Source organism: Pyrus communis, chromosome 8 (assembly GCF_963583255.1).
Source record: "Pyrus communis chromosome 8, drPyrComm1.1, whole genome shotgun sequence".
NCBI classification, from domain to species: Eukaryota; Viridiplantae; Streptophyta; class Magnoliopsida; order Rosales; family Rosaceae; genus Pyrus; species Pyrus communis.
In genome coordinates, this window is record NC_084810.1 from 1,281,534 (window position 1) to 1,307,674 (window position 26,141).

Sequence of the window (26,141 nt, forward strand, 5' to 3'; positions counted from 1 at the left end):
TCTTTCCTATACGGCCGTACGACTACTCTATAACATTATGAATATCACAAAAAACATTTTTTCGAAAAGCCCGTGTTCGATTATTTTAAAATCGGATTTGCGGCATCTTGATAAGCCTGGGAAAGGCTTATGTGTAGTAAGGTCGATTTATGCAAGATAGGAAACATATGCTTACATTGCTAACACCAAACAATAGTGGGGCAATCTTCCCGCTACTCCTTTCGTTTCTCTATATATGTTTTAATTCTGACACACATATTTCTTTGCATCAGTTTTGAGAGCCTAACTGGATTTGGGATTAAGAGATGGTGTGGTTGGGTGGCGGGGCTGTGGTGGACTGGTGGGAGTCGAAGAGAGGGGCAATAATAAAAAGTAGCTAAAAATCATTTTGTGGTACAAAATATGACTAGTTTTCTAAATAATAAAGAGGGTTTTAACAAAAAGTCTACGGTACTGTTAACTTTAACGAAAAATCACATTTTTACACTAAAAAATCTATTTTGGTACTATTCACTTTACCTTTTATTTTGTTCTTATCATTAAAACTCAAAGTTTTCAAGCCATTTTCATTATTTTTCCTAATAATAAAGGTTTATTAGTACTTTTACATTAAATTTTAGTTGGAATTATCGTATAATTAAAATGGTGGTTATAATTCTAGGGAGCATTTTTGCTCACCACCAACACCATATTTATCACCTTTAGATGAGTTTGAATTTCGAGATTCATGTAGTGGATAAGCACAAATCTCAAAATTCAAAATCATCTAACGGTGATAAAGAAGTTGATGAGCATACACCACACTAAGGGCTGGTTTGGTATTGCTGTGCTTTGAAAAAAAGCTGTTTCTGCTGTGATGTGAGAATAAGCACCTATGAAATAAAACAATAAAGTGTTTGGTAAATTTTTTTGTAAAAGTGCTTTTGAAAAAAAAAAAAACAGTATTATAATGTTTGGTAAACTTTTATGTAAAACAGATGTGAAAAACAACTGGTTTTTCAAAGCTGAGTTTTGCAGCTTCTTATTTTTGGCTTTTTTTCACAAAAAACTGTGAAAAAAAATTGAAGCTAAATGTTTACCAAACACAAAAACAGCTCCCAGCTTTTTTTTGATATAACTTTTTTCAGAATCAGTAAAAAACCAGGCCTAAATGATGGTGATAAAAAATGAACATAATTCTGCGTAGGGTTTAAAATTTGGTTACTTTTTCAAATTCTCCCATCGAATACACCCAATACAAGTCCAATTGCCCTTTAGATTCGATACTCTTCTTCTTCTTCTCCGCTTCTCTCTGTCTCTCACTTCCACTGTTCCACAACTTTCCCCTTCCCCAAGTTTCCACCATTATACTTTTCCCCCTTCCCTTTCCCCAAGTTTCTGTAAATTCCCCACCTTTCCTCCCTTTCCCAAATCCCACGGCCTCCCGAATCCGAATCCGATTCCAATTCTAATCCCCACCCTCCCGCCACCGCCTCCTCCACCCCTATAAAAAAAACCCCATAACCCCACCACCCATCTACAGCCGAATGGCAAAGATGATGCTCCGAGTTCGCAGCAGAGACGGCCTCGAACGAGTGACTGTGGAGAACCCACAGGGCACCACCGTCTCCGAACTCAAATCCCTGATTCAAACCCAGCTCCGAATCCCTTTCCAGAACCAGACCATCTCCACCAACCAGAACCTCCTCTTGGCGAAAACCCAGGAAGAAATCGCCCGATTCACCGACATGGCCAATCCCAATACGCCTCTGACAGCGCTGAATCTTGCACATGGGTCGATTGTGTACTTGGCTTACGACGGCCAGCGCACCGTCGCCGGGCCGGCTTTTCACCCCGCGGGCTCTTTCGGGAGGAAGATGACTATGGATGATTTGATCGCCAAGCAGATGAAGGTCACGCGCCAGGAGAACCCTCACTGTGAACTGGTGTCGTTCGATCGGGATTGCGCTAATGCATTCCAGCATTATGTGAGTGAGACGCTGGCTTTTGCGGCGAAGCGGGGAGGGTTTATGTACGGTACGGTGTCGGAGGAGGGGAAGGTGGAGGTGGATTTCATCTACGAGCCTCCGCAGCAGGGGACGGAGGAGAATTTGGTGTTTTACAGAGACCCGGAGGAGGAGAAGGCGGTGGAGGCTATTGCTATGGGGTTGGGTATGAGGCGGGTCGGGTTTATATTCACCCAGTCAGTGAGCCAGGACACAAAGGACTATACTTTGTCGAATAGGGAGGTGCTTCAGGCGGCCGAGTTCCACTCCGAGGGCGGCTTGAAGGAGTGGGTGACCGCCATGGTTAAGTTGGAGGTGAATGAGGATGGTGGTGCTGATGTGCATTTTGAAGCTTTTCAGATGAGTGATATGTGTATTAAATTGTTTAAGGAAGGGTGGTTTGAGACTGAGATTGGAGAGGGTGATGATCCCAAGTTGTCCAAGATGAAGAAGGATGTTGTCCTTGGAGTGAAGGATACTAAGGAGGTGGACAATGATTTTTTCTTGGTGGTAGTAAAGATCTTCGATCACCAGGTGCGCTTCGATTCAATTGTTTTGTTTTGTCTTAGTTTACTTGAACAATTTGAATTGCACTATTTGTTTAGATTGTTGTTTATCTTGATGATGATTGTTACTTTTTCGGTTTTCCCCCTAACAATCACTGTCCCGGTTGATAGTTGAAGCATGTCTATAACCTAGTGTGGCATTGAACTCTCTAGAACCTTGTATTGTTGTGAAATAGGCAATGAACTCTTTTGAATAGTGTTATTAAAGTCATGGAAAGAATGTGAAAATGTGGTAGGAAATAAGAAAATTGGGGTAAAATCATGTTATGATGAAGGCAATTGCATAGCCTGTTTCCTTATTTATTCTAGTTGTATTCAATAGCTAACTTTGGTTTTGAATTGCCTGCTGTTCAGTAGATTTTTAAGACTGGATGTGGAGGAAATTTTGTTGCCGTTATATCTGTGTGTGGGTTGGACATTCCACTTTCCTAGTTAGTGTTGTGTTTTTTGCTGTTGATAAGGGTCTGAGCTGTATGGGTATATATTATAGGGTTATACACGCATTAGTTCTTCTGAATCAATTTTCCAAGAATTAGATCCCATTCCCTATACTTACAGTCGACACTGAAGCTTGACCAATTGACCGGATAGTTGAGGGTGCGGTGTTCACTCATATGTTGGTAGTTCGAGTATTTGCAAATTTAATTAGTGTACAGTTTTTCTTGTTTAGTTTTATTCATTTATTTTTCAATAAGCATTTGTCATTTCTTGGCTGAGATTTCAGTAGTTCGCTTTGGTTTTGGGTTGCCTGCAAGGACCTGGGGTTCCCTGGCTTTCTAGCTCATCACTCGAGTAATAAGATTTGGTTTAGTTGATACTTGGTAGAGCAATTTTGAATGTGTTGTATGTGTATGCAATATTTCCAGGACAAGAGATGAGCTCTTTCGCATCTCTCCAAAGTTTTGCATTTTGTATGTTATATTCCTTTCAGGAACCTGTGTTTTATTTGCGGTAAATGTGCTATAGAGTACATATCTTCAGTGGGCATTCAATTCTTCAAAACTCTTGGCTGTTTTTTGGATCTCAATCATTTAGTGCTGTACTTTTGCCACGTGATCATTTTTTCTTGAAGTTGCTTGAACTTACCTATTTGGTAGACAGGGAACAAGAACAATAATATTTGATTCAGCAAGTCCAAGTTTGTGTGGATGATAGCATGACCTATTCTCGGTGTAATGATTAGTGGAAACATATTTGGGGAGGGAAAGAAAAGAAAAGAAAAGAAAAAATAAATTAGGGACAGAGCACTTTGATGTTTAAATAGCGCAGATGGGATGAATCCACTCCAAGTGGTTAATCTTAAAAAAGGAAAAGTTGTTTGTTATCTTTAATAATTTGTGAAAGTGATCTCAGAAAGGGCTCTAGTAGTGACCCTATACGATTCACTCTACTAGGGTTCTTTAGCAAGTGTTGTTGAATATCTAATTTATTTGCGGCCAAAGTAATGGAAATACTAGGGCGCTAGTCCCGCAGTTATTACGGATTGACAAGGTTGAAGGTATCAAAATAAAAGGAGTATCGGGATGCATGGATTATAATCATTATCTGGGAAACACTTGCCGTATACGACGTTTACTGTTGTGAGACAATAGCTAACTTTCACTAAATAGTGAGATATCACTTGGCAATGATTTATAAATTAGATGGTTTCACCTTAAGATTTATATATCTTGTACAATCACTTTGCTGCATAGGTTTACCTACTTACTGCGTTTTCCGTTTGCTTGTGTTTCTTCCTGTGAAGAAGACATATCTGTTGTTCTGACATGAACTTGTATCACAATGCAGGGGCCACTTTCATCATCCTTTCCTATTGAGAATCGTAACACCCCAGTGACATTGAAGGCTCTGAAAACTCATCTGGATCGTGCTAAGAATCTTCCACTTGTGAAGCGAATTTCGGATTTCCATTTGCTGCTCTTACTGGCCAGGTTTCTAGACGTTGCTAACGATGTTCCTGCTTTGGCAGTGTGTGTCCATACACAATCACCCATACCAGAAGGCTACCAGTTATTGATCGAGACTATGGCCAATACTTCTTAGTGCTGCCCTTTCGGAAACTGTTACATTCTATACCAATGATCCTTGGTCGCGGTTAGCTCCTACGCAATGCCATGCACCACCCGAAAAGGTTGCTTTGCACCTGACTAGCTTACGTTTTAACGTGTCTTTTCTCGGGCAGTTTAAGTTATGTATTAAAAGTTTCTGGTCTGGATGTTTATGCTTGCCCGTGCTAGGCTTGAGTCGTCGTCGTTGTCGTCGCCTGTATTATAATTTTATGATTTATAAATTGATCTTCTAAACCATGGTGCTAATTGCTTATCGGTTGTCGATCGTCGGAGGTGAGCACCGATGAGAGTCGTGCAACTTTTGTGTGAGTGGTAAACTTGGGAAAGGTGGTGGTAAATTTAAAGGGAGGACAACAAATACCACTCGAGACATTTTTTTCGATGATTCAACACCCACATTTCACTTTTACTTTAGGATGCTTAATTTTTCGACAAAAAAACTCACGGAAAAAACCATATCGTGCCGTTTATATAAGGACCAAGCAATTCAACTTATTCAAATTGAATTCGACGATTTTTATTAACTTATTTTGCTGGTCTGATCTCTCGTTTATACAAATCAAGAGTCTGAATTTCTTATTCTTTAGACTTCGAACGGAATCCAAATTCCTTTATTATGATAACAAAGTCAAATAAAATAAACGTAATTATGTTGAGAGGACAAGTTTTAGTCAACGCAATGTTTTACCTAAGTCATCCATAGCTCAAAGAAGTGGCAAAAATATTCCTAAGAAAACGGTCCTTAACACGTGATATTTACTTCCATAATTTCAAATGAAAATAAATGGGATGTATTCGCGCAAATTTCAAACAAAAATTAAGCGTGATACATTTGCGGTAAAATTACATTATAATAGTTGAATTGTCATAAAACTTCTTTGAGTAATATTTTGCAAATTTTTAAAAGTCCAAGCGGCGTTTGTGCGTAATCCCTAACTTATTAATTAGAGTTTTAAGATATTTTTTAGGGAACTTTAATGAAAAGATTTAGGTACTGTTCATTTTAACGAAAAACTATATTTTTACACTAAAAGGTAAATCCTGAATATAATATTTACTTTACCCTTTATTTTATCATTTTCGTTAAAACTCAAAGTTTTCAAATCATTTTCATTAATTTTCTTTATTTTTTATGATAAGGATTAATTTCTCACGAGGTTTGGAAGGAAATTCAAATTTCATTCTAATTAAAAACTTCAAAAAATGAAAATAAAAAGAAGTGTTGAAATATAAGAGGCCCTCCGATCTAGATGAAGAAAAACTCCTTTTCACTTATAGGCGGGAGATTTCTCTCTCCCTCTCTCTCTCTCTCTCTCTCTCTAAGTTAGGGCAAATCTCGTGCTCACTGAACCAGTAGCCTGTAGCCCATGGAGGAGCCACCGTCAGCCACCGCGGCGGAACCGTCGACGACTGTCCTCCGCGTAAGTTTCATTTCTCTTTACTCTCTTTCTTCCTCTCAATTCTGTGAAATTGGTTGTGTACCTGATACGGTGCGTTTCGTTGTTGACTAGCAGAAGAGGACTAGGGGTCGGACTCAGACCACTGAGAACCCTGAGAGGACCACCGCCGGGAGCGACCAGGAGGAGCGCGAGAGCTCACCCGATGACTTCAAAGAAGCTCGTCCTAGAGCTAAACGAGGTCGACCTGCCGCTGCTGCTGCCGCTGGCCCTTCCGCCGCCGCACCGCAGAAACTCGCCGGCCTCACCTTGATTGGTACTTCAATTCGTACACTAATTATATGTAACCATGTGAAACGCCATGATTACATTGATATATTACCTGTTCTCTTGATTTCTTGCCTATTTAGTTAAATGGTTCAGCTGGATGATTTTACGAGTGAAGAAATTTTAAAGGATTGAGATAAACTTTTTTGACTGAATTCTGTATCTATAAATTTACGATTCCCACTAAGTTGCTACAGGGTTTCCTGCTTCATTCATTCATTCATTCATTCCCTACTAAGCAATCATGTAGGATGGTAATGTTAGTGTTGGGTCATGGCCTTGGCATGAAACCATTTGAACTCGTTTGTTCAGGACCGGAGTTCTTGTAAACCGACTCAACCTTTAATTTTTGAATGATTCTTTATAATTTGGGTCCTAATTTCAAAGCCACACTGTATGAGGATTAAGGATGGTGTGTGTAGAGAGTTTAAATTTACTCTGGTGATATTTTGCAGAGGTCATCAAGGGCAATGGGAAACTTATCCCTCAAGCAGTCAAGCTTTGGGTTGAGCGATATGAAAAGGATCCAAAACCTGCTATGGTTGAACTTTTGATGATGCTGTTTGAGGTAATCCGGAAGACCTTTTAGTAATTAAATCAAAAGTAACAGAATGTCACTGATTCAGTTAATTGTTGATTGCGAAAGGCATATCTAAAGAATATTATAAAAGAGGGAAGCACCCCCATCTCAGTTGGACATATATTTTCCTCCAATCAAAATACTAGTCATCCCTGAGTAGCTTGTGAATGATGAGACTTAAATATGTGTAGGCATGTGGGGCCAAGTATCAATTCAAAGGAGAGTTGCTGGACGAGATTGATGTTGATGATGTTGTGGTTGCTCTAGTTGAGCTTGCTAGAAGTGTATCCTTCATTTCTTTATTGTTATGGTCTTTGTGGTTTATAATTGCTCATAGTTCTGTCTTATGTTAATAATGGATGTGTTAGCAGCTGTAAAATGAGCTTGAGGTCAAGTTTGTCTGGTAATTGAGTCCTTTTTGTACTATAGCCTATAGGTTTGTTGTTAGTTAGTGAATTTATTATCCACTTTTTTGTAAGCCTTTCTGTTTTCAATAAAAGTTTGTTTCTTATAAAAAAAAAAAGGTTCTGTCTTTTGTGATTCTCTTTTACTTGTGCTTTACTTTTTTTCTGCCATCTTTCAGTTCCTACTGAGAAAATAAGTTTCTAAGCTATTAAGTGGTTGTATATCAATATCTTTTTGGTCCAAAGTTATCCTTCACTCCTCTGACCTCTTAGGGTAATGTTGAAGATTACCAAAGTTCGAAAAAGAAGGAATTTAAGAACTTCAAAGAAAATCTTCAATCTTTCTGGGATAATTTGGTCCGTGAATGTCAACATGGGCCATTGGTTGATCAGATCTTGTTCGAGAAATGCATGGATTATATAATTGCTTTGTCATGGTTAGTGCTCAAATATTTGAAGTTACTATAGTTACAGCTGCATTTATCTATTACTTAAGCTCTTGTTTGAATGGTTTGGTTGTGTTAACCAGCACTCCTCCAAGAGTTTATCGTCAAGCTGCTACTTTGACGGGTCTCCAGCTTGTCACATCGTTTATATCTGTTGCTAACACCCTTGGTGCTCAGCGAGAAACTACTCGTAGACAATTAGATGCTGAAAAAAAGAAACAAACTGAGGGGCCTCGTGTGGAATCACTGAACAAGAGGTTTTCAATGACTCATGACAAGATAACTATACTAGAACAGATGATGCGCAAGATATTTCAAGGGTAGGATATTCTGACTTGGCACTATAAGAAGCAACGAAAACTGATTCCGAGTCCTTTCTAAAAAAAATAAAAAACTTGATTTGGTAAAGTTCTGTCTTTATAATAATCCTGTAGTTGTTTATAACAGTTTAAGCCATCATTGTAGGTTATTTGTGCATCGCTATCGAGACATTGATCCAAATATTCGGATGTCTTGCATAGAGTCACTAGGCGTGTGGATTCTTTCCTATCCATCACTGTTCTTGCAGGATTTATACCTGAAGTATCTTGGCTGGACACTAAATGACAAAGTAAGTTTGTGATTATAGATTTTTCTAAAACTAATTTCCTTATGTGCTTGACAAACCTCGTGTATTATTCTTTTTTTTTTCTGCTTCTAAGAGTGCTGGTGTAAGAAAAGCTTCCGTCCTTGCATTGCAAAATCTTTATGAGGTTGATGATAATGTGCCAACTCTTGGTCTATTCACCGAAAGATTTTCTAGTCGGATGATTGATCTTGCTGATGACATCGACATTTCTGTGGCTGTATGTGCAATTGGCCTTGTTAAACAACTACTAAGGTGCCTATCTGTGTTTGGAACTCTTTAAAAATTAATTATTCCCTTTTTACTATTTGTGTGAAAGCTTATTGAATTAAATTCTTTCTACGCTGCAGACACCAGCTTCTACAAGATGATGATTTGATTCCTTTATATGATCTGCTTATCGATAACCTACCAGAGATCAGGCATGCTATAGGGGCATTAGTGTATGAACACTTGATTTCTCAGAAGTTTAATAGCTCCCAATCTGGTGCAAAAGGTTTCACTTTTTCCAAACTCTATTGCACTTGTGGATTTTATTATTCCATGTTATCAACCGGTTCTCAGAACAAGTACATGTGTTGATGAAACTATTCTTTGCAGGAGATGGCAGCAATTCTTCTGAGGTCCATCTTGGGAGAATGTTGAAAATTCTAAATGAGTTCTCTGCCGATCCAATTCTAAGCATCTATGTCATTGATGATGTTTGGGAGTACATGAAGGCAATGAAGGTGTGTTTTTTATTTTTGTTTTTTGTTAAGTAGTTAGCTCTTCTGGTTCATCCTTTCATATGGTATAGTACTTTTAATTTATGCCTTTCAACCTCTATCTTTATTGAAAGTTACTTCTTCCTCCAAAAAAAGAAAAACTCAAGAGGCTTATTCCTTGGAGAAGCTAATTGAGATATATTTTTCAATGGACATCATTATGTTCACGAAATGTTTACAGTATATGTCGAATGTGAACAAAAGGTAGTCTAGGTGGATTGACCTTCAAGCAAAATCAATACACTCCAATTGGTCAATATCTTTTATTCTGTAATGCTTGGGAAAGGGCTGGCCTCCAAGTTAAATTGAGAGGCTCTAGTCTAGCTTGCCAAATATTATTCACATGTCAATTAAAAGATAAAAAAAATGGAAGTCAGCGGCAGCCCTCCATATACTTTTATTGTTTCTTAGGCTGGTGATACTTTGCAGGATTGGAAGTGTATTATCTCCATGCTTTTGAATGAGAATCCATTGATCGAGCTTACTGAGGAGGATGCAACAAACTTGGTACGACTTCTTTGTTCATCTGTCAAAAAGGCCGTGGGAGAGAGGATTGTTCCTGCCACCGATAACCGAAAGCCACATTACAGTAAAGCTCAAAAAGTGCGTAAATTCACCTTATCTTTTATCCCTTTGTTTTCTGAAACACCTTTTCAATTAAAGTAGTCATTGTTCTTTTTGTCAGTATATATGGTGTTTACGGCTTGATTAGACAAGCCTCATGAATTTTGGTGCTTTTCAATTTTGATATTGGATTATTTTTCCAGTTACTGTTGCCTGATTTGCTTATGTCTGACTGACGCTGCTGCCTTTGTAAAATTAGTGCTGAATGTTGTGTTATCTTTGTGTTGCTTGGTATTTGCCATGTTAATCAAGCATGTTTTGGGAATGAATTTAATAGTTGTCATGCTTTCCTTGAAGCTTACTGCTCCGTTTGTGTCTTTTCCTGCCAGAAGTCTTCATGCTGGTTTTACTGAAACATACAAAAGAGGTCTTGATTCTAAATTGCATTTTATTATGAATGTCAGGATGTATTTGAACACAACAGACGAGATATAACTCTTGCCATGATGAAGAATTACCCATTACTTCTACGGAAGTTCATGGCTGACAAAACAAAAGTACCATCACTGATTGAAATTATCGTGCACATGAATCTTGAGCTATATTCCCTGAAGAGGCAGGAGCAGGTGGGTAGCTGATTGGTTTTTCTGTTGCTTGTTATATTTCTATACAATGTAGTCTCAAAGAAATTGCAATATGCTTTCCAGAACTTCAAAACTGTCCTTCAACTCATCAAGGAGGCATTTTTTAAACATGGTGAGAGGGAGGCACTGAGATCTTGCGTAAATGCTATCAACCTTTGTTCCACGGAGAGTCAAGGGGAGCTAAAAGATTTTGCTCGTAATACACTAAAGGAACTTCAGGATGAGCTTATTGCCAAGCTTAAATCTGCAATGAAAGAAGTGGCGGTATATTTCAATCATATACTCTTTTCTTCCTTCCTTGCCAACTGACGGAAATGTGGTAAGTTAAATGTTATTGGAACTGCAGGATGGTGGTGATGAATATCCTCTTCTGGTGAATTTGAAAAGGTTGTATGAGCTTCAATTAACAAGAGCTGTTTCTACTGATACCTTGTATGAAGATCTTGTCTCAACTCTTCAGAGTCATACAAGCAGGGACCATGAGGTTTGTTTGTGGTTACTTTAGAATAGAAATCGTTGTCTGTATTTTCAGATTTTCTTGCAGTCATTTATTATTTTGCTGCTAATGCTCATTTCAGGTTATCAGTTTTCTGCTTCTCAACATGTCTCTGCATTTGGAATGGTCTCTGCAGTCAATCATCACTAGTGAGACTGTCTCTGAAGCATCTTTGTCTTCTCTATTGGTGAAACGCAATTCCTTGTCTCAGCAACTAGAGTACTTTCTTAACAGCCCTCCTGAATTGGAGGGTAATCCTGCTAATCAGCTAGCTTGTAGGGTAAGCATTGTTACCTGAATTTTTTCGTATCTCAATAAATTCATACTAGCTATATAATTTGGATTGGATTTGGAAAATTTATGGACCAGTCTAATGAAATAATTGCTGTGCTCAAGGTTTGTATTCTGCTATCAGAGTTGTGGTTTATGTTTAGAAAGACACTTTTTGCTTCAACAAATCTGGAAAGGTTGGGATATCATCCAGATGCATCCATTCTTAAAAAATTTTGGAACCTATGTGTGCAACAGCTCAGTATTTCAGGTTAGTAATATGTTCTTGATCTCCTCTGTAGCTAAAAGTAATGTTTCAATTTCAGGTTCTAAGTTTATATAAGATTTGACTTGTAATCTCTGGCCAAAAAATAATAATTGGACCTTGAATCAGAACAAACTACATGTTAAACTTAACCTTTTGTTATGTACTCAAAGGTCATTTCTGCGTCAAGATTGTAGGGAGACATTTTTCCATTATATTCGTTTATAAATTGTCTTTCCGATTTCTGTTTCACAGATGAGACAGAAGATGAATATGCGAACCGAGAATATATTGAGGAGGCAAACAGAGAAGCAGTAATTATTGCTGCTGCAAAGTTGGTTGCTAACGATGTAGGTTCTAAGGTGAGGATAGTATTTTTTGTATTTGTATATATATCTATCATATACTGAATGGTAAATTTCATCCTGTTAGATACGAATCATGTGCAGTCTGGTGGGTTTGTGATTTGCTATCCTAGCATATAGTTGCTCATGATTAAGCAAGTAGAAGTCCCAAAATGTATTTATGCCTGCTTGAGTTTATATATAAAGCTTTTGTAGGTTTTCTATAATTGATTGTTAATGCAGGAATATCTTGGTCCGGAGATTATCTCTCGATTTTTGATACATGGAACATCTGTAGCAGAGATTGTTAAGAATCTCATTACTTGTCTAAAGAAGAAAGATGATGATCTTCCCAAAATTTTCTTCGAGGCGCTGAAAAAGGTATGACTCATGAATATGGTTGGGGTCTTTGTTGTTGGTGGGGGCGATAGGTGGAATGACAGTTAAATTTACTGATGTGTGCTGATATAAGAAATGTCATTGTTTTTTTAATTGATTAGGCCTACCAGCGGTACGTGGTTCAACTTTCTGAGAGTGATGATGAATCTTCAGCAAGCAAGTGTTTTCAAGAATGTAAAGAATTGGCTGCTCGGATTTCTGGGATGTTTATAGGTGCTGCCAGGAACAAGCACAGATCAAACATTCTAAAAATTGTTAGTGATGGTATAGAATATGCATTTCTAGATGCGCCGAAGCAGTTATCTTTTCTGGAAGGTGCTGTGATCCATTTCGTATCCAAATTGCCAACATCTGATATCCTGGACATGTAAGACTTTTTTCTAATAAAATAGTCCTCTTTCGAAATTTTCCCAAGTTATACTTTCGCCATTTGCTATTAAATCTTTATGATTTCTTCTGCGAGCAGTGTGAAGGATGTCCAGAGCAGAACAGAAAATGTAAATACGGATGAAGATCCCAGTGGCTGGCGCCCCTATCACACGTTTGTTGACAACTTGCTTGAGAAATATGCAAAGAATGAAGGTATCCAAGGTATGACCAGACAGAACTTGTCTCTGTACTTTCCTCGCTAATCTTTCATCTGTGCATTATGTTTACAGGATTTTGGTTTAACGAAATATTTAAATCCTTGATATGTTACAATCATCTGGAGCTTCTGATGCATGCAATTGAATATGCTGCATTTTGTTGATCCTTGAAGGCTTTGTTTTGCAAGTATGATATTCTATTGTGTTTTAATCCGAGTATTGTATAACTGCAGATGAACAGGATGCCCCCTCTGTAAAGCGCAGGGGTCGCCCACGCAAAAAGCGTCGGGGAAAGGGACTCTTTGATGAGCAGAGTTCGAGTGAAGAAGAGGATTTAATAAGCGCATCGGACCATGAAAATGCTCAAGAGGAAGAAAACAAGCAAGACGACGAGGATGACGATGAAGATGCTCCGTTGATACAGTCATTTAGGTCATCGGCCAAGTTGAGGGCATTGAGAGTTGCAAGAGCGGAAACGAAGGCCAGATGAGGGCATTGAGAGCTTAAAGGTAATTTCGCCGCGTCAAAGCGGCTGATCGATGGTTTTTCTTTCGCTGTGCAGCATCGTTAAATTAGAATTGCAACCTGCACGTCGTACATTTGAAGGCGTATATAGTTTGTCGATTTGCACATCTGTCTAATCGTTTTCGGCTCTCCCTATTGGCTTGGTGGATCTTTATTACTGCATAATCGAGATTAATTAACCTTTCGAAGTATGTCATTACGCATAAATTCATGTTCGGATCGAGCAACACTCCACGACAAGTGAGGATCCTCGTCGGATCCTCTCTTGAGGATTTCTGGGATCTTCAAATTACATTTGTACATCATGTAGTTAGAAATTATTATAAATTTTTTTTATTTAAAATTGAATATAAACAGTACCTAATGAAAATTAATCGCACGATGTATGATAAACGGATATGATTCGAGGATTTTTGGGATTTTTACAAAGAGGATCCTCTCTCCTCCACGACAGAAAGAACTTGTATGGTAAGTTCGATGGACTAGGGTTGGTTATGGTCTGGTTCAGTTCGCTGCACGCCAAACCCGAAAACCAAACTGAATTAACAATTTAGTTTGGTTCGGTTTCTGATTGGTTCATTTCGGTTTGGTTTGTGCTGGAAACCGTTAGATCTTTTCTTGTTGGGAAGTTGACTTCCAAACTCCACTGCACATGAGCCACACGTTTTCTATCTCGAAAATCTGAGATTGCTTAAAACATAGAAAGAACATGAGAAAAACAACACAAAATTGCAGATACTCTTTGCCATGACAAGTGAACTCAGGCAGCTATTAAGCAAACACATCGGAAAAACCTAACCGCCTCGTAAAATCAGAAAAAAAAACCAACCTAAGTATTCATCTTCTTCCAGTAATTCTCAACAACGGAGAAATTATACCCTGCATCTCCTGCAACGACTGTTGTATCCGAATTTCCTCCTCAACTGACCGTTTAAGGTTTCGGATATGGACCTTCAACGCATCGGAAGCTTTAATGTCCTCAATCCTCGTCTCAAGAACCTTCTTTGTCAACCCCATCAACAACCCTGAGTAACTTGGCACTGTCAAGTGCTTCTGCAAGAACTTCAGCAGCAATTCCAGCTCCTCCGAATCCAAATTCAACGTGCATTTCAGCAGTTTATTCCTCGCCACCAATTCCTCCATCACCGCCACGACATTCTCCGGATTCTTGCTGCGCAAGACACACACCAGAGCATCCTTGTGCCTAAACTTCTTCAATAGCTTGTCATGCTCGGCCAATTTCACTTTCTTTGGCCTCATTACCACATAGTCCCGCTCGGACGGCTTCTCCCCTTGCCCTCTATGGAAATACCGAAAATTCGAAGGCCTTAAAACCTGAATCTGCGGTTCCTCCATCACAGGTCCCAAACCCCCAGCATCCCCCAAGGCCTTCAACCTTTTCTCCCTCTTCTCATACTTCGAAAGCGGCCTATCTAGCTCCTCATCAGAACCACCCCCTGCGCCTTCCTTGTACTTCCTCCTCCCAGCATAGATCATCCCGTTCGAAGTTCCAATCACCCTCGTCATACAATCGGGCGAAAACCCTACCGACATTAGCGGCGCAGGGAACCGCATTGAGTGAGTGACCTTCATCTTTGCATAATCAAACACCTTCATGTAACCATCCAATGCCACACTCAAAATCCTATATTGCTGCGCCTCCTCCCCGCTATCCTTTCCGATTTTCGCAACGCAAATCGAAGTCACAGTCTTATTGTGGCTCTCCATCGAATACACCATTTTCCCACCTGCCATCAAATCCCATATCTTCACAGAATCGCCGCCAGCCGTCGCAATTAATCCACCGGATGGCAAGAAAATCACGTCCTCCACCGGCTTTCCGTGATTCACCTCCATCACCGACCCCGAATCTCTAACCCTCACATCCCAAAGCTTCACCGTGTGATCATATGACCCAGTAACGAACATATCCGAACTGACCGGCGAGCAATCCCCGCACCGCACGTAGTCCTTGTGGCCGAGCAAGTCGGAAATCGGAGTCTCGCCAGCGACGTCCCAGTACTTGACAATGGCATCGTCGCCGCCGGAGACCAAATGGAGCTTGTCAGAAGCTGGGTATTTGACGAACCGAGCTGGGCGCGTGTGGGATTTAAGTTTCCGAAGCGGGTTTCGGGTTTTGACATCGAAGACCTGGACTAGGCCAGAGAGGTCGGCGGCGGCGACGAGGAGGCCATCGCAGCGGAATGAGGCTGAAGAAACGACGTCGCGGAAGGCGGAGATGGTGGCGGTGGGCGAGAATTGGTTTAGGGGGTTGTAGAGAGTGAGGGAGGCGGAGTGGGCGGCGGCGAAAGAGTGTGGGGCGTTGGGGGAGAAGGTGAGGGAGGTGATGGAGGAGATGAGGTCAGGGATTTGCTTGGTTTTGAAGGAGGACCAGTATTTGGATTCGGGGGTTTGTTTGGGGGTTCGGGGCTTAGGCTTGTGCTTGGGTTTCACAGGGAAGGTCTTGGAGATTTGTGGTTCCGCCATTGATGGAGCTCGAATTGGGGCTGAGCGCTTTTGGGGTCAGGGTTTTGCTGGTGTTAGGGTTTTGGCTTTGATGGGGAGATCGCGAAACGACGCCGTCTTATATATCTCTTTTTGAGAAATTTTATTTGAGTCCATTTGTTTTGTTTTTAACAAAAAAATTAGTTCTCATAATTCCCACTTGTACCCTTAAATAATTGAAAAACACTTAAAATCCAACCCAATTAGTATATTGTCTAGTGATATATCTGTTTAGGTCTATTAATATTTTTTTTTATTTGTAAGTGAGAGATCTTAAGTTTGATTTTTACCAGAGAAAATTCAAAACCAAATTATTATAGTTAGCACACTGTGCAAGGCTTAGACCACTTTTCACCATTACCGTAGACCCTTACTATAGATAATACCGTATATATCTTGTTGGGTAGATAATCAATCGTTTTTCATTTTCATAGTGAGTAGTTTGTTCGTATCATACACGACATGATTGGATCTTATCATGTAAAAAAATCAACCCATCTTTTCTGTATGGGCTTACGGGGTAGTTAGAACAAAGATACATTTTTCCTTTTTCTTTTCCCCTTTTTTTTTTTTTTTTTTTTTTTTTTTTTGGGAATTCTAGACAAAGACATATATTTGCAAGGAATTTGATCCCCTCCCGAGCAAATGGTGGGGATCCTCATGAGCCACTAATATAGACAGTTGAATTTTGATCTAACGGCTACAATCATAGAGTTCCTTTAAAAGTTATAATAATTGTAGTTGTTGGATCAAAATCTAACGGTCCGTGTTAGTAGTTCCTGAGGATCCCCACCATCTGCTCAGGAGGGGATCCAATTCCTATTTGCAAGGCCCAATCAATAGTATTCGGTCAGAAAGTATGATGGTGCTATCTAATCTTCTCTAGAGAAAGAGAGATTTTTCAATGTAATCGGCACATAGAGTGGTACATCATGTGTCATTATATAAATTATGGAATATGTGTGTTAAAAATATTAATAACTTAAAAAATAAAATTCTCTCGCAAACAGACCTAATCATAAGTTGTAAAATCGTCTGAAGAACCGAGGTTCAGAGAGAGAGAGGGAAGGTAGTACGAGGGGAAAGAGACTAATTTGGAGAACGAATATATTTCATTTAGTACTTTATAAATCTCTTGTGAGTGAGCGTGTGATTTATCAGCAGCCAAAAACTCATGAAACTCACCCTCTACCTCTATCAAGCTTCGCCCCGGATTCTTCTTCACACCCCTCTCTTTCATCATGCTCCTTAAGATCCGTACATCGTCCCACCTTTTCGAATTAGCGCATAAATTTGCAAGCAGTACATAAATACCACTGTCTTCGGGATCCAATTCTAAGAGTCTCTCAGCAGAAAACTTAGCCATCTCAACATTCCCGTGAATTTTACATGCATTAAGAAGTGCACCCCAAGCAGACTCCCCTGGCTCCATTGGCATTTTGTTTATCAACTCGTAAGCTTCTTCGAGCAATCCAACTCTTCCAAGTAAATCTATCATACAAGCATAATGTTCCTTTTTCGGCTCGATCCCATGATCCGTAGCCATGCTTTCAAAATGCTCTTTGCCTTCAGAAACTAATCCACCATGACTGCAAGCAGACAAGACCGCCACAAATGTGATAGAATCCGGTTTCAGTCCCGTACTTTTCATTTGGTCGAACAGAGTAAGCGCTTGCTTCGCATGGCCGGCATATGCAGCAATCATGGTGTTCCAAGAAACCACATTTCTCTCTGGCATTTCGTTGAAGAGTTGTGCGGCCGAATTTATACCCCCACATTTGGCATACATGTCCATCAATGCGTTCCCCAGAATCACGCTGCGTAGAATACGCTTTTGATCGATATAGTAGTTGTGAATCCACTGACCCAAATACAGGCAGCCCAATTGACCACAAGCAGATAGAGCACACACTAAACTGTCCTCTGTTGGAACCATACCTGACTCCACCATGTCATAAAACAATTTCAACGCGTCATTGGGTTGATTATTCTGTGTATAACCAGCAATCATCGCATTCCAAGATACTACATTTCTTTCGGGCATGTCATCGAAAAACTTTCTTGCAGAGTCCAAGTCCCCACATTTTGCATATCCATTAACCATGCTAGTCCATGAAAATACATCCCTGACTTTCATGTTGTCAAAAGTCTCTTGAGCCGCAAGCAAACATCCGCATTTCACATACATATCCAACAAAGCATTGAGCAAATTTAGGCTACAATTCACACTCTTCTTTTGTATGTATTCATGAACACTCTTTCCCATAACAATATCTCCCCTTTCGGAACACGCCGAAAGCACTGCAATCATAGTAACCTCATTCGGTTCGACATTACTCAACAACATCGAGCCGAACAATTCCATAGCCTCATCAGAACAATTACTTCCTGCATACCCATCAATCATCGCGGTCCAAGTAACAACATCCCTCGCAGAACTTTCATCAAACACTTTGCGTGCAAGACTTAGAAACCCACCCTCAGCATAATAATGGAGCAACCCATTTCGTACCAGCAAATCAGAATCAAAACCCATCTTCCAAATCACGCAATGAATCGAATCTCCCTCCAAAACTCTCCCAAACTGCCCGCACGCCTTGAGCGCAAAAACAAAACTTCGGCTGTCCATCTCCACACCTTCACGAACCATTCGACTGAAAAACGAAAACCCAATTGCTGGAATTTGAGCCTTTGAGTAGCCTCTGATCATTGTGTTCCACATATACGTATTGGGCTTTCCAATCTGGGTGAAAAGAAGACGCGCGTATCGAATGTCGCCTCCGTCGGCGAGAGCGCAGAAGGCTAAAACCCTGCTGACCGGAAAGGTGTGCGTGATGAGGCCGGTGGTAGTCATTTGAGCTTGAATTTGCTTCAGCTGGAGCATGGTGGTGCAGGATTCCATGATCTGCAGAGTTGGGTTTGTGATTATTACGTTGGTTTTGGAGTTCCATGTGGGTTTAATGGCGGAGGCTGACGAGAATTGTCTCAGAATTTGGAGCCTGTGAGTAGAACGCAGAAAGTGGAAGTGGGACTTCATAACATGGCAAATTATTAGCTCAAATGTAGAGTTAAAAAGGATCCAATTCATTCATTTTATTTAGAATAATACTTCGCAACCCAAAGAATGAATAAGTTTTTCCTCAAAATTGTCCGTTGCCAATTTATAGAATTTTGTGTTTATGATAAAAAATGTTTATATTATTACTACGCTATAAAGATCGACTCTGTGAAAAAAAATCAATTAAAATTAAGGTCGTTAGTCATCAAATTGTATAAAAACAGATGAACGGAATTAGTAGGAGCATTACGAACCATGTATGTATTTGTTACAATAGATTAACCAAATGACCTTAGGTTTAGTTCCTTTTTTGTAGAGGCGATTTTTACAACGTGATTTATAAAATGAACTGTTTTGATTATAAGAAAAAACTCTGTCATTCAAAAACGAAGAGTTTTGAGTAAGAGTTTCTACTCATCATTGAATAGCCAAACATTGTCTTTTAATTTATTGGGTAGACAAACGTGGTAGTCACATTATTGTATTATTCAGTTTAAAATGAGTTCCCTGCCACACTTTTTTTTTTCAACGAGTGACCGCTTAAAATTTAACAAAAGAAGAATCGGATTTTTTGTTCCCGCAATTTAGAAGATTGGATTTGCAATGAGATGTGAATGATTTTAATTTCTTGAGAAGCCAAAAACTTGTAGCTCGAGCGGTTAAAAACATTTGCCGATGCACGGAGGCCCGGCGTTCGATTGTCCCGCTCCCAATTTGCTTGTATCAACTATCAAGAGAACAAATATACAATTACAAATCTATGAGGTTGTTCTGAAACACCACTACCCAAAAGAGAACAAACACTTACGAAATGATTAAACGAAAGAAGTTTATGTTACATAAATCACAGTGAAACAAAACTTAACCAATTTCCCTTCCCTATAAGTTCTCTCTATTTAGCTTCAAAAACTCTTCTTGTTGTACATATATTACAATCGATGAACGGGAAACGAAGAATTCGGTCCCTAAACGTCGAAATCGCGAGCATTCTAAGATTGTGTACACTAGACGAGGCTTCAACTTCTGCAACGATAACATCCAAGTGAGAACACGATGTAATGCGGGAACTGGGAAAGGATCGGGCCTCGGGAGAAATGTGGATTGTCACATTCACTGGTTGGAAAATACTGAAATCTGTGAGCTATATATATGCAAGTGAGTTTCGATCAAGATCAGGCTGCGGTCGACCACGAGTAGGCGTTGGTGGTCTTTGAATGTTGAGCTCCTGCTCAACAGAAAAGATACGAGAGTATGTGAGAGGCAACAGGGGAAATGATAAGGGAGTTTTCCATTAAAGGCATATACATATTAAACAACGCTATAGATGTGCTTACCTGCATCCATGCGTCGTCTATGACCCGTTCAGGAGATGTCTCCGGTGACTGAAGAGGAGGTGGCAAAGGATGGATTAATTTTGGAACCACAACCAAACCTCTGCCAACGACCAGTATAGCACCAGCATTGTTTGCCGTCCCTGCAAGAAAAGGCCATATGAGACTGCGAGCACTGCAACATGGAAAGAAACTTACAAAGATTTTGCTTACCGCAATAGTTGGTTGCAGAAAAAAGAGTGATCAACTGTCCCTGGGCAAATCTTTCAAATCCATCCATGACACATTCATGAGCTCTTACAATGAGTTGTAATTTGTTTCTCTTACAAAATTCTGTGACACGATCAGGCTGCAAGTAGCAAGAATATATTAGTACGGCGGTGCAAGTATGTATACCTTAAGACTTAAAATTATGCACATGCGAGGGTTCTCGAAAAAACAAGATTGTATAGGACTCAGTCAACACGCTGTCGGTATTCCAAAAGAAAATTGACATTGACGTAACGCCAAACTACAGTAATGGTGATTATTAGGTATAACAAACCTGCTCTCAGATCATCAAATGTACAGTTCGTTTGATGTTAAAGAATGCAGTTTCAATCGGTTGCCTATACTGTCGCTTGGACTACAGTTCTCAAAGTGTTGGGCTTTTCAGTAAATCACAAACGGCTATATCTTTCCTATTGTATGAGAACTGTCAAAATTGTTATAAATTTAACGTCATATTAGTGGCTCCTACTTTTTGTTTTTTGATAAGTGACCCCCACCTAAACCCTAACAGACACTTCTGCGCAGTATCAATGCCAGAAAGAGAAAAACAAAGTCATAAGAAGACGAGTAATGCTCGAGTACAAATTCAGAAAAAGAACACAAAACTGCGTACCCCAAAGGTGACAAGACCAGGTCCTCTGGCATTTGGTCTCAAGCCCTCTACACTGTCGTTTTCTGTGGGATCAGACCTGTGTACATAGATGTCAATAGGATCGTAAACATGAGCAATTATATTAACAGCAAACGAACAGATGAACTGAGCAAGAGTGTACCACAAAAGATCCATTAAAATTATAGAGCCAGCATCCATTGTAATGGGTCTTTCAAGCTTCTCTATCTGTTCTACAGAATTGATAGATCTCCCAATGCCTCCATGCATACAGATAATTTTCTTTTCAATCAGAGCAGCAAGTGGGAGATAGTTGAAAAGTTGATTGAACCGAGTCCATGCCCAGATTCCATCATTCTCGCCCTACATGCACACAAGTTACTATTAACTTTTATTATTCTCAAATCCAGAGAAAAGACTGCATCATGTCTGCATAATTAAAGCCCATACCATTCTCTCAACGCATTCAATACGAAAACCAAAGAGTGCATTGATATCAGCAGCTTCATGGTTTCCACGTATTAAGTGAACATTGTCAGGATACTCGATCTGCAAAAACAATCAGGGCATATGGTCAAATATAAAAGTGGGGAGTACAAAAAAAAATATAAATTAGATTACTTAAAAGAAGAACTTGCCTTCAGTGCAAGGAGCAAAGTTATGGTCTCCAAGCTGTGCTGTCCTCGATCGACATAATCCCCCAAAAACAAGTAGTCGATATACCTGTAACAATAATTAGACTAGCTGAAAAGTCTGATTTATTCTTAGATTCATAGTTTATATGGGTGTCATCAGCCAAAAAGCTTCTGAAAAAACTCTTAACACTTCAAAAATTTATTAAGCGAAGAATTGGAGTAAATTCTTCATATTCGACTTTACCTCACCAGTAAATATCCGAGTCAAAGTTCTGGTGTAAACAAATTCCTTCTACAAGTATATTGACAGATATGGAATGTGCACAAATAGTCATCTTACGTTATGTCTCCCGCAGCAGATGGAAATCCATATTCATCAAATAAGCGCATTAAATCACCAAACTGTCCATGAAGATCGCCAAATACTTTAACAGGGGCTTTCAGCTGAAGAACTGTTTGCTCCTGCATAAATATCTGCTCAGCAGCATAACAAAGTTCTCCCACTTCATAAGAATCCAGGAAAAACTTCCTATTGACAGGGGGTTTCCAGTTTCGAGGCCTCAACAATGTAGATATAACCTGAAAGGTAATAGATAACCCCAAAAAAAAAAAAAAAAAAAAAAAAAAAAACCTGTCAATTAACAATAACAAAAATTCCTTCCAGAAATAGTGTGTAAAAAGAGAGGAAAAAGATCAAATGTTAACTGATGCTTGCCTTCTTATGTAGCCCTTGTGGAGACTTCTGCCTGGTGTACTTTTTGTTAGGATGTGATAAGTCATTGTTCATTGGAATCGTTCGTCTGCTCTCATTTTCAAATTGATCCAAAGACAACTGTCTCACCATCCCACCCAAGTTGCCTACAGCCTCTTTGGCAACGACAACCTACAACAACAGCAAATTATAATTTATGCCACTTAAAGATGAAAATTTCCCTCAATTAGGTTTTGATGTAAAAGACATACAGCTCTGTGATGAAGACGAACATCTGCCTCGGTGTCACTACCATCAGACAATGTTTCTGCAACTTGTGAGTTATCATCTGAAACAGATGTTTCTTCAGAAGGAGTAGCAGATGCTGATTGCGCAGCTTGCCAAACAGCACTGGCTGCCTCAGCTTCGGCAGCAGAAGCCTCCCGGAGTTTCTCCATTGAATTTTTGTCCATGCTGCCAAAAATAATGATGTTTGGCACAAATTATGAGCACGTAGCTCAGTCAAAGCACTTGGTAGAGAGGGAAAAGAGGATATGGAATGATACCTCAAGCCAGTTGATGAGGTACTCTCAGGTTCACCATCAGAAGATGTTCCAAAAGTACTTGTGTTAGCATGAAACATTCTGGGACTGGATACAGTTGGGGATCTCTCAGATGTTAAAACAGGCAAATTACCTTCAGACTGAACTGATGAATTTTCTGCAACCAGGAAGTCATCTAGCAGGATGTCTGTACAAGAAGATAAAACAAAAGATATATTAAAACATGATTGAACCACATAAGCAGAGGAAGGCTGCATCCATTATTCAATGACATTATTCATATTTTCATTTAGGTTCTAAATACCTCCCCTAAGACCACCATAAATATATATACGAAAACCAAGAGATGCAGCTGCGTGGCGAAAACGACGCATGAGCTCCAAAGAAGGATCATGGTCATTCTGTCCCTTTCCTGTGCGTGAGGAAGTCACAAGCCCATTTCTGTCTAACCAAACTCCAGCAGCAGTGTCCAATACTATCAAATAAGGAGAAAGGAACATAGAAACAAAAGGTATTAAGAAAACTTAATGAGCTTACATAATCATGGTAACAAATTTAGCAACCAAAACATTACCTGCAATAGCTGCTTCACCTTCTATACCACGACCTCCCCTAAGAGCACCTCCTGTAACATGTAATCTTGCGCCAACAAAAACCTGATGACAGAATATGACAATTAGGTGCTAAAATAAGGTTCGAACTCAAAAGGGTAAAGATAACTCAGAGATAGGCAGCTAGTTGAGCAGAAAATGCAAAATGCAATAGTACCACAAACATTGTATGATAATTATGGTTTCTACTGCCAAATATATGTTCAGTAAACCATGTGCTTCACTTCAAAGAAAAAAGAAAAAAAAAACATATAAAGTAATCATGCAACATACAAATGGGTAACTTTGCATGCCTAGTTTATATATTAGCACTTACCGCCGCATGTTCATATCTTGGTGAAGGGGATACACCAGGTGCAAGGGTCCACTCCCACTGACCATTCCTATGCATAAGCAGTCCATAAGCGTCTGCTAGAGGCTGTGGGAGCATAGATATGAGCAAATCAAACAAAATCAGATAACCCGTTTAGCTCAAAAGACCCCCAGTATAAATTGATAAAGGCAATATACAAGAATGATAGAGAGGTAGACTCAGATTCCACATACCGTTCCAGAAATATCTCTTCCACCACAAAGCAAAAACATACCATCTGAGCGAGCACTGGCTGTTGCATACCTGCAAAATAATCTTGGCTCAAAAAACAAAGTCCACCAAAACTTTCACAACATTTCACTTCTCGACATATGAATTTTTTACTCACATTCTAGCAGATGGTCTATCACCTTCTGGGTTCAGCCTAGCCCATGCATAAGGTTTTTGAGCAGTATCCAGAGCCCAAGCATCAGAAAGAACTCTTTTTCCTAAAAAAATATACATATATATATATTAAATAAAGACAGTAAACATCAAATGCTTCAAAAAGGCCCTGCATTTGACAACAGTGAAGTGTATGGATAGCAAACACTTAGGGTTTAGTGAATACACACACCATCATTTCCGCTGACGGTAACAAGATATCTTTGAGCAACTAAGTCCATTACATGGCCGTAGCGAGGCCCGGGTCCTTGTCCTTGTACAACCACTCTACGGACAGACAACAAAAACAAAAGTACAAATGTTTTGTACTGCAATTTTGAGCATTAATCAATAAACTCTGAAGTAGAACAAGCTCAGTTAAAGTCAGTTATACTCACCTGTGCCATTTAAATTTATCGTTGGTTAAGTCCAGCACGTAGAGATCATCTGTGGAATGCCCAGCAGGACCTATGCCGCCCTAAGCATAGAAATTCGCACATATCAAGTTTAACACTCATTCAACCCAGTAAGAAGTTGATTCATGAACTTTGAAACTATCAGAAACCCAGTTAAAGAGAACCTCTAAACTTATAATCCATCTCTAAACCCCAGTAAACACAAAAGACTCTAAATTTCAAATCATTCCTCGAAATGTATAACTCAATTCACCTGAAATACAACCATAGTGCCCACCGCAGCTGCCGCGTGAGCTGCCCTCGGAGAAGGTGGCTCACCTGCAGGCCTCATTCTGCAAGAATTGGAACAACCCCGAAAGCAGAAAACGATCAGTAAGACTCCAATTCAATTCCAACAAGTTTTTTGAAATACGAAAACCAAAAATTAATACAGCAATTAGAAAATACCTAGTCCATTTCCTGGTGAGAATATCATAGGAATGCACCGAATTGGTCACCCCAGCTAACCCTACATTCACAATCAATCAAACTCCAAACAAAAGCAAAATCCAGATTCGAATTGAAATAGTGAAGCAAACATCGAGGAGGGAGAGAAATTTTAACTGATGCCAGGGGCGGAGGAGGGGCCACCGCCTTCAATGGCGGTGGCACCACCGAAAAGGATGAGACGGGGGCCGTGGGTTTTGGTGGCGGCGACGGCGGTGAGGGTGTGAGCGCAGCGTGGACCAGGGGCGTCGTCGTCGCAATCCCAAAAGGTCTCGAGAGTACGATAGGTCGGAGCCGGGAACAGCCATGGCTTCGACCCCATCAAAACCCAAACCCGGAAGCAGGAGCACCACCACCAGCAACTAGCAGAGCCGTTTGATTTGATCTGCTGATTCCCTCTCTCTCTCTCTACTTTCTCAGCGGGGACGATGATAAAGCCTTGATCGATTTTGGCTGAGACTGTGGTGCTTCTGGGGCCCGGCCTTCGGCTCCGGACACTTTAATTTTCTTTATTTATTTTTTAAATTCTTTTAAATACATTTTAATGAAATTTAATTGAATAATCGTGGAGGTCGGTAGACTACAACGACGCTACGTAGTACAGTCAAAACAGGTGACTCAACTACGATCCAACTCTTAAATTTGTTATTTTCGTATCCTTTTGTGTCGAGTTAAAAAAAGTTTAGCTCACTTAGGACTAGTAGATTATACAATAGAAATATCTAGTTTCGTGGTATAATCAATGCACGTATTATGTTGATATTTTCTACTTTTATGAGAAAGTCGTGGATGCTCCGATCAATCGAATTTAAAGAATATCTACACTTGTATAGGTATAATTAAGTATTATACGATAACTTTCAATAGTATGACAGTCTATTGATATTGCTCTTTTACTTGTAAATAAAAAGTCTAATGTTCGACTCTTATGAATGACAAGTTGAATACCTAATTACGACAAACTCATACTGT

General features: G+C 39.7%; 5 protein-coding genes across 6 annotated transcripts; 2 read left to right on the forward strand and 3 right to left on the reverse strand.

The window, feature by feature from the left end:
* Positions 1-1,396: 1,396 nt before the first annotated feature.
* LOC137742021 (NPL4-like protein 2) lies at positions 1,397-4,857 on the forward strand. The gene is made up of 2 exons (XM_068481752.1): positions 1,397-2,519; positions 4,340-4,857. The coding sequence occupies exons 1-2, from the start codon at positions 1,527-1,529 to the stop codon at positions 4,592-4,594; spliced, it is 1,248 nt and encodes a 415-aa protein (XP_068337853.1). The 5' UTR covers positions 1,397-1,526; the 3' UTR covers positions 4,595-4,857.
* Positions 4,858-5,874: 1,017 nt separating this feature from the next.
* LOC137741735 (sister-chromatid cohesion protein 3) lies at positions 5,875-13,448 on the forward strand. Of its 2 annotated transcripts, none has more exons than XM_068481450.1 (21): positions 5,875-6,041; positions 6,132-6,333; positions 6,800-6,912; positions 7,116-7,208; positions 7,602-7,765; positions 7,858-8,094; positions 8,240-8,384; positions 8,476-8,654; positions 8,750-8,895; positions 9,000-9,127; positions 9,593-9,766; positions 10,192-10,353; positions 10,435-10,635; positions 10,718-10,855; positions 10,950-11,147; positions 11,264-11,408; positions 11,658-11,764; positions 11,990-12,127; positions 12,247-12,512; positions 12,612-12,736; positions 12,966-13,448. In XM_068481450.1, the coding sequence occupies exons 1-21, from the start codon at positions 5,988-5,990 to the stop codon at positions 13,220-13,222; spliced, it is 3,372 nt and encodes a 1,123-aa protein (XP_068337551.1). In that variant the 5' UTR covers positions 5,875-5,987; the 3' UTR covers positions 13,223-13,448. The 2 variants fall into 2 exon arrangements, with proteins under 2 accessions (XP_068337551.1, XP_068337552.1); XM_068481451.1 differs by having other exon boundaries at positions 6,135-6,333.
* Positions 13,449-13,967: 519 nt separating this feature from the next.
* On the reverse strand, positions 13,968-15,826 carry LOC137741736 (protein SLOW WALKER 1-like). The gene has a single exon (XM_068481452.1). It carries the CDS (start codon positions 15,742-15,744, stop codon positions 14,095-14,097), a length of 1,650 nt encoding a protein of 549 aa, XP_068337553.1. The 5' UTR covers positions 15,745-15,826; the 3' UTR covers positions 13,968-14,094.
* A 925-nt stretch (positions 15,827-16,751) lies between these two features.
* Positions 16,752-18,912, reverse strand: LOC137743876 (pentatricopeptide repeat-containing protein At2g22410, mitochondrial-like). The gene has a single exon (XM_068483810.1). It carries the CDS (start codon positions 18,848-18,850, stop codon positions 16,775-16,777), a length of 2,076 nt encoding a protein of 691 aa, XP_068339911.1. The 5' UTR covers positions 18,851-18,912; the 3' UTR covers positions 16,752-16,774.
* Positions 18,913-19,612: 700 nt separating this feature from the next.
* On the reverse strand, positions 19,613-25,682 carry LOC137742603 (serine/threonine-protein phosphatase BSL1-like). Its single transcript, XM_068482511.1, has 21 exons — positions 25,287-25,682; positions 25,131-25,191; positions 24,937-25,015; positions 24,666-24,745; positions 24,461-24,555; positions 24,233-24,332; positions 24,078-24,147; positions 23,848-23,949; positions 23,495-23,576; positions 23,225-23,395; positions 22,924-23,107; positions 22,630-22,831; positions 22,382-22,549; positions 22,007-22,245; positions 21,670-21,754; positions 21,482-21,580; positions 21,195-21,394; positions 21,035-21,110; positions 20,365-20,500; positions 20,155-20,294; positions 19,613-20,045 (listed from the first exon to the last, which is right to left on the reverse strand). The coding sequence occupies exons 1-21, from the start codon at positions 25,489-25,491 to the stop codon at positions 19,962-19,964; spliced, it is 2,658 nt and encodes an 885-aa protein (XP_068338612.1). The 5' UTR covers positions 25,492-25,682; the 3' UTR covers positions 19,613-19,961.
* Positions 25,683-26,141: the final 459 nt, after the last annotated feature.

Coding starts and splice junctions, on each gene's coding strand:
- LOC137741736 (XM_068481452.1), bottom strand. CDS start 15,744: ATGGCGGAACCACAAATCTCCAAGACCTTCCCTGTGAAACCCAAGCAC.
- LOC137741735 (XM_068481450.1), top strand. CDS start 5,988: ATGGAGGAGCCACCGTCAGCCACCGCGGCGGAACCGTCGACGACTGTC. Junction 8,095..8,239: donor ATGCGCAAGATATTTCAAGG/GTAGGATATTCT, acceptor CCATCATTGTAG/GTTATTTGTGCATCGCTATC. Junction 11,409..11,657: donor GCAACAGCTCAGTATTTCAG/GTTAGTAATATG, acceptor TCTGTTTCACAG/ATGAGACAGAAGATGAATAT.
- LOC137742021 (XM_068481752.1), top strand. CDS start 1,527: ATGGCAAAGATGATGCTCCGAGTTCGCAGCAGAGACGGCCTCGAACGA. Junction 2,520..4,339: donor TAAAGATCTTCGATCACCAG/GTGCGCTTCGAT, acceptor ATCACAATGCAG/GGGCCACTTTCATCATCCTT.
- LOC137743876 (XM_068483810.1), bottom strand. CDS start 18,850: ATGAATTGGATCCTTTTTAACTCTACATTTGAGCTAATAATTTGCCAT.
- LOC137742603 (XM_068482511.1), bottom strand. CDS start 25,491: ATGGGGTCGAAGCCATGGCTGTTCCCGGCTCCGACCTATCGTACTCTC. Junction 24,148..24,232: donor GATAGACCATCTGCTAGAAT/GTGAGTAAAAAA, acceptor ATTATTTTGCAG/GTATGCAACAGCCAGTGCTC. Junction 20,295..20,364: donor TTCTGCAACCAACTATTGCG/GTAAGCAAAATC, acceptor CTTTTCTTGCAG/GGACGGCAAACAATGCTGGT.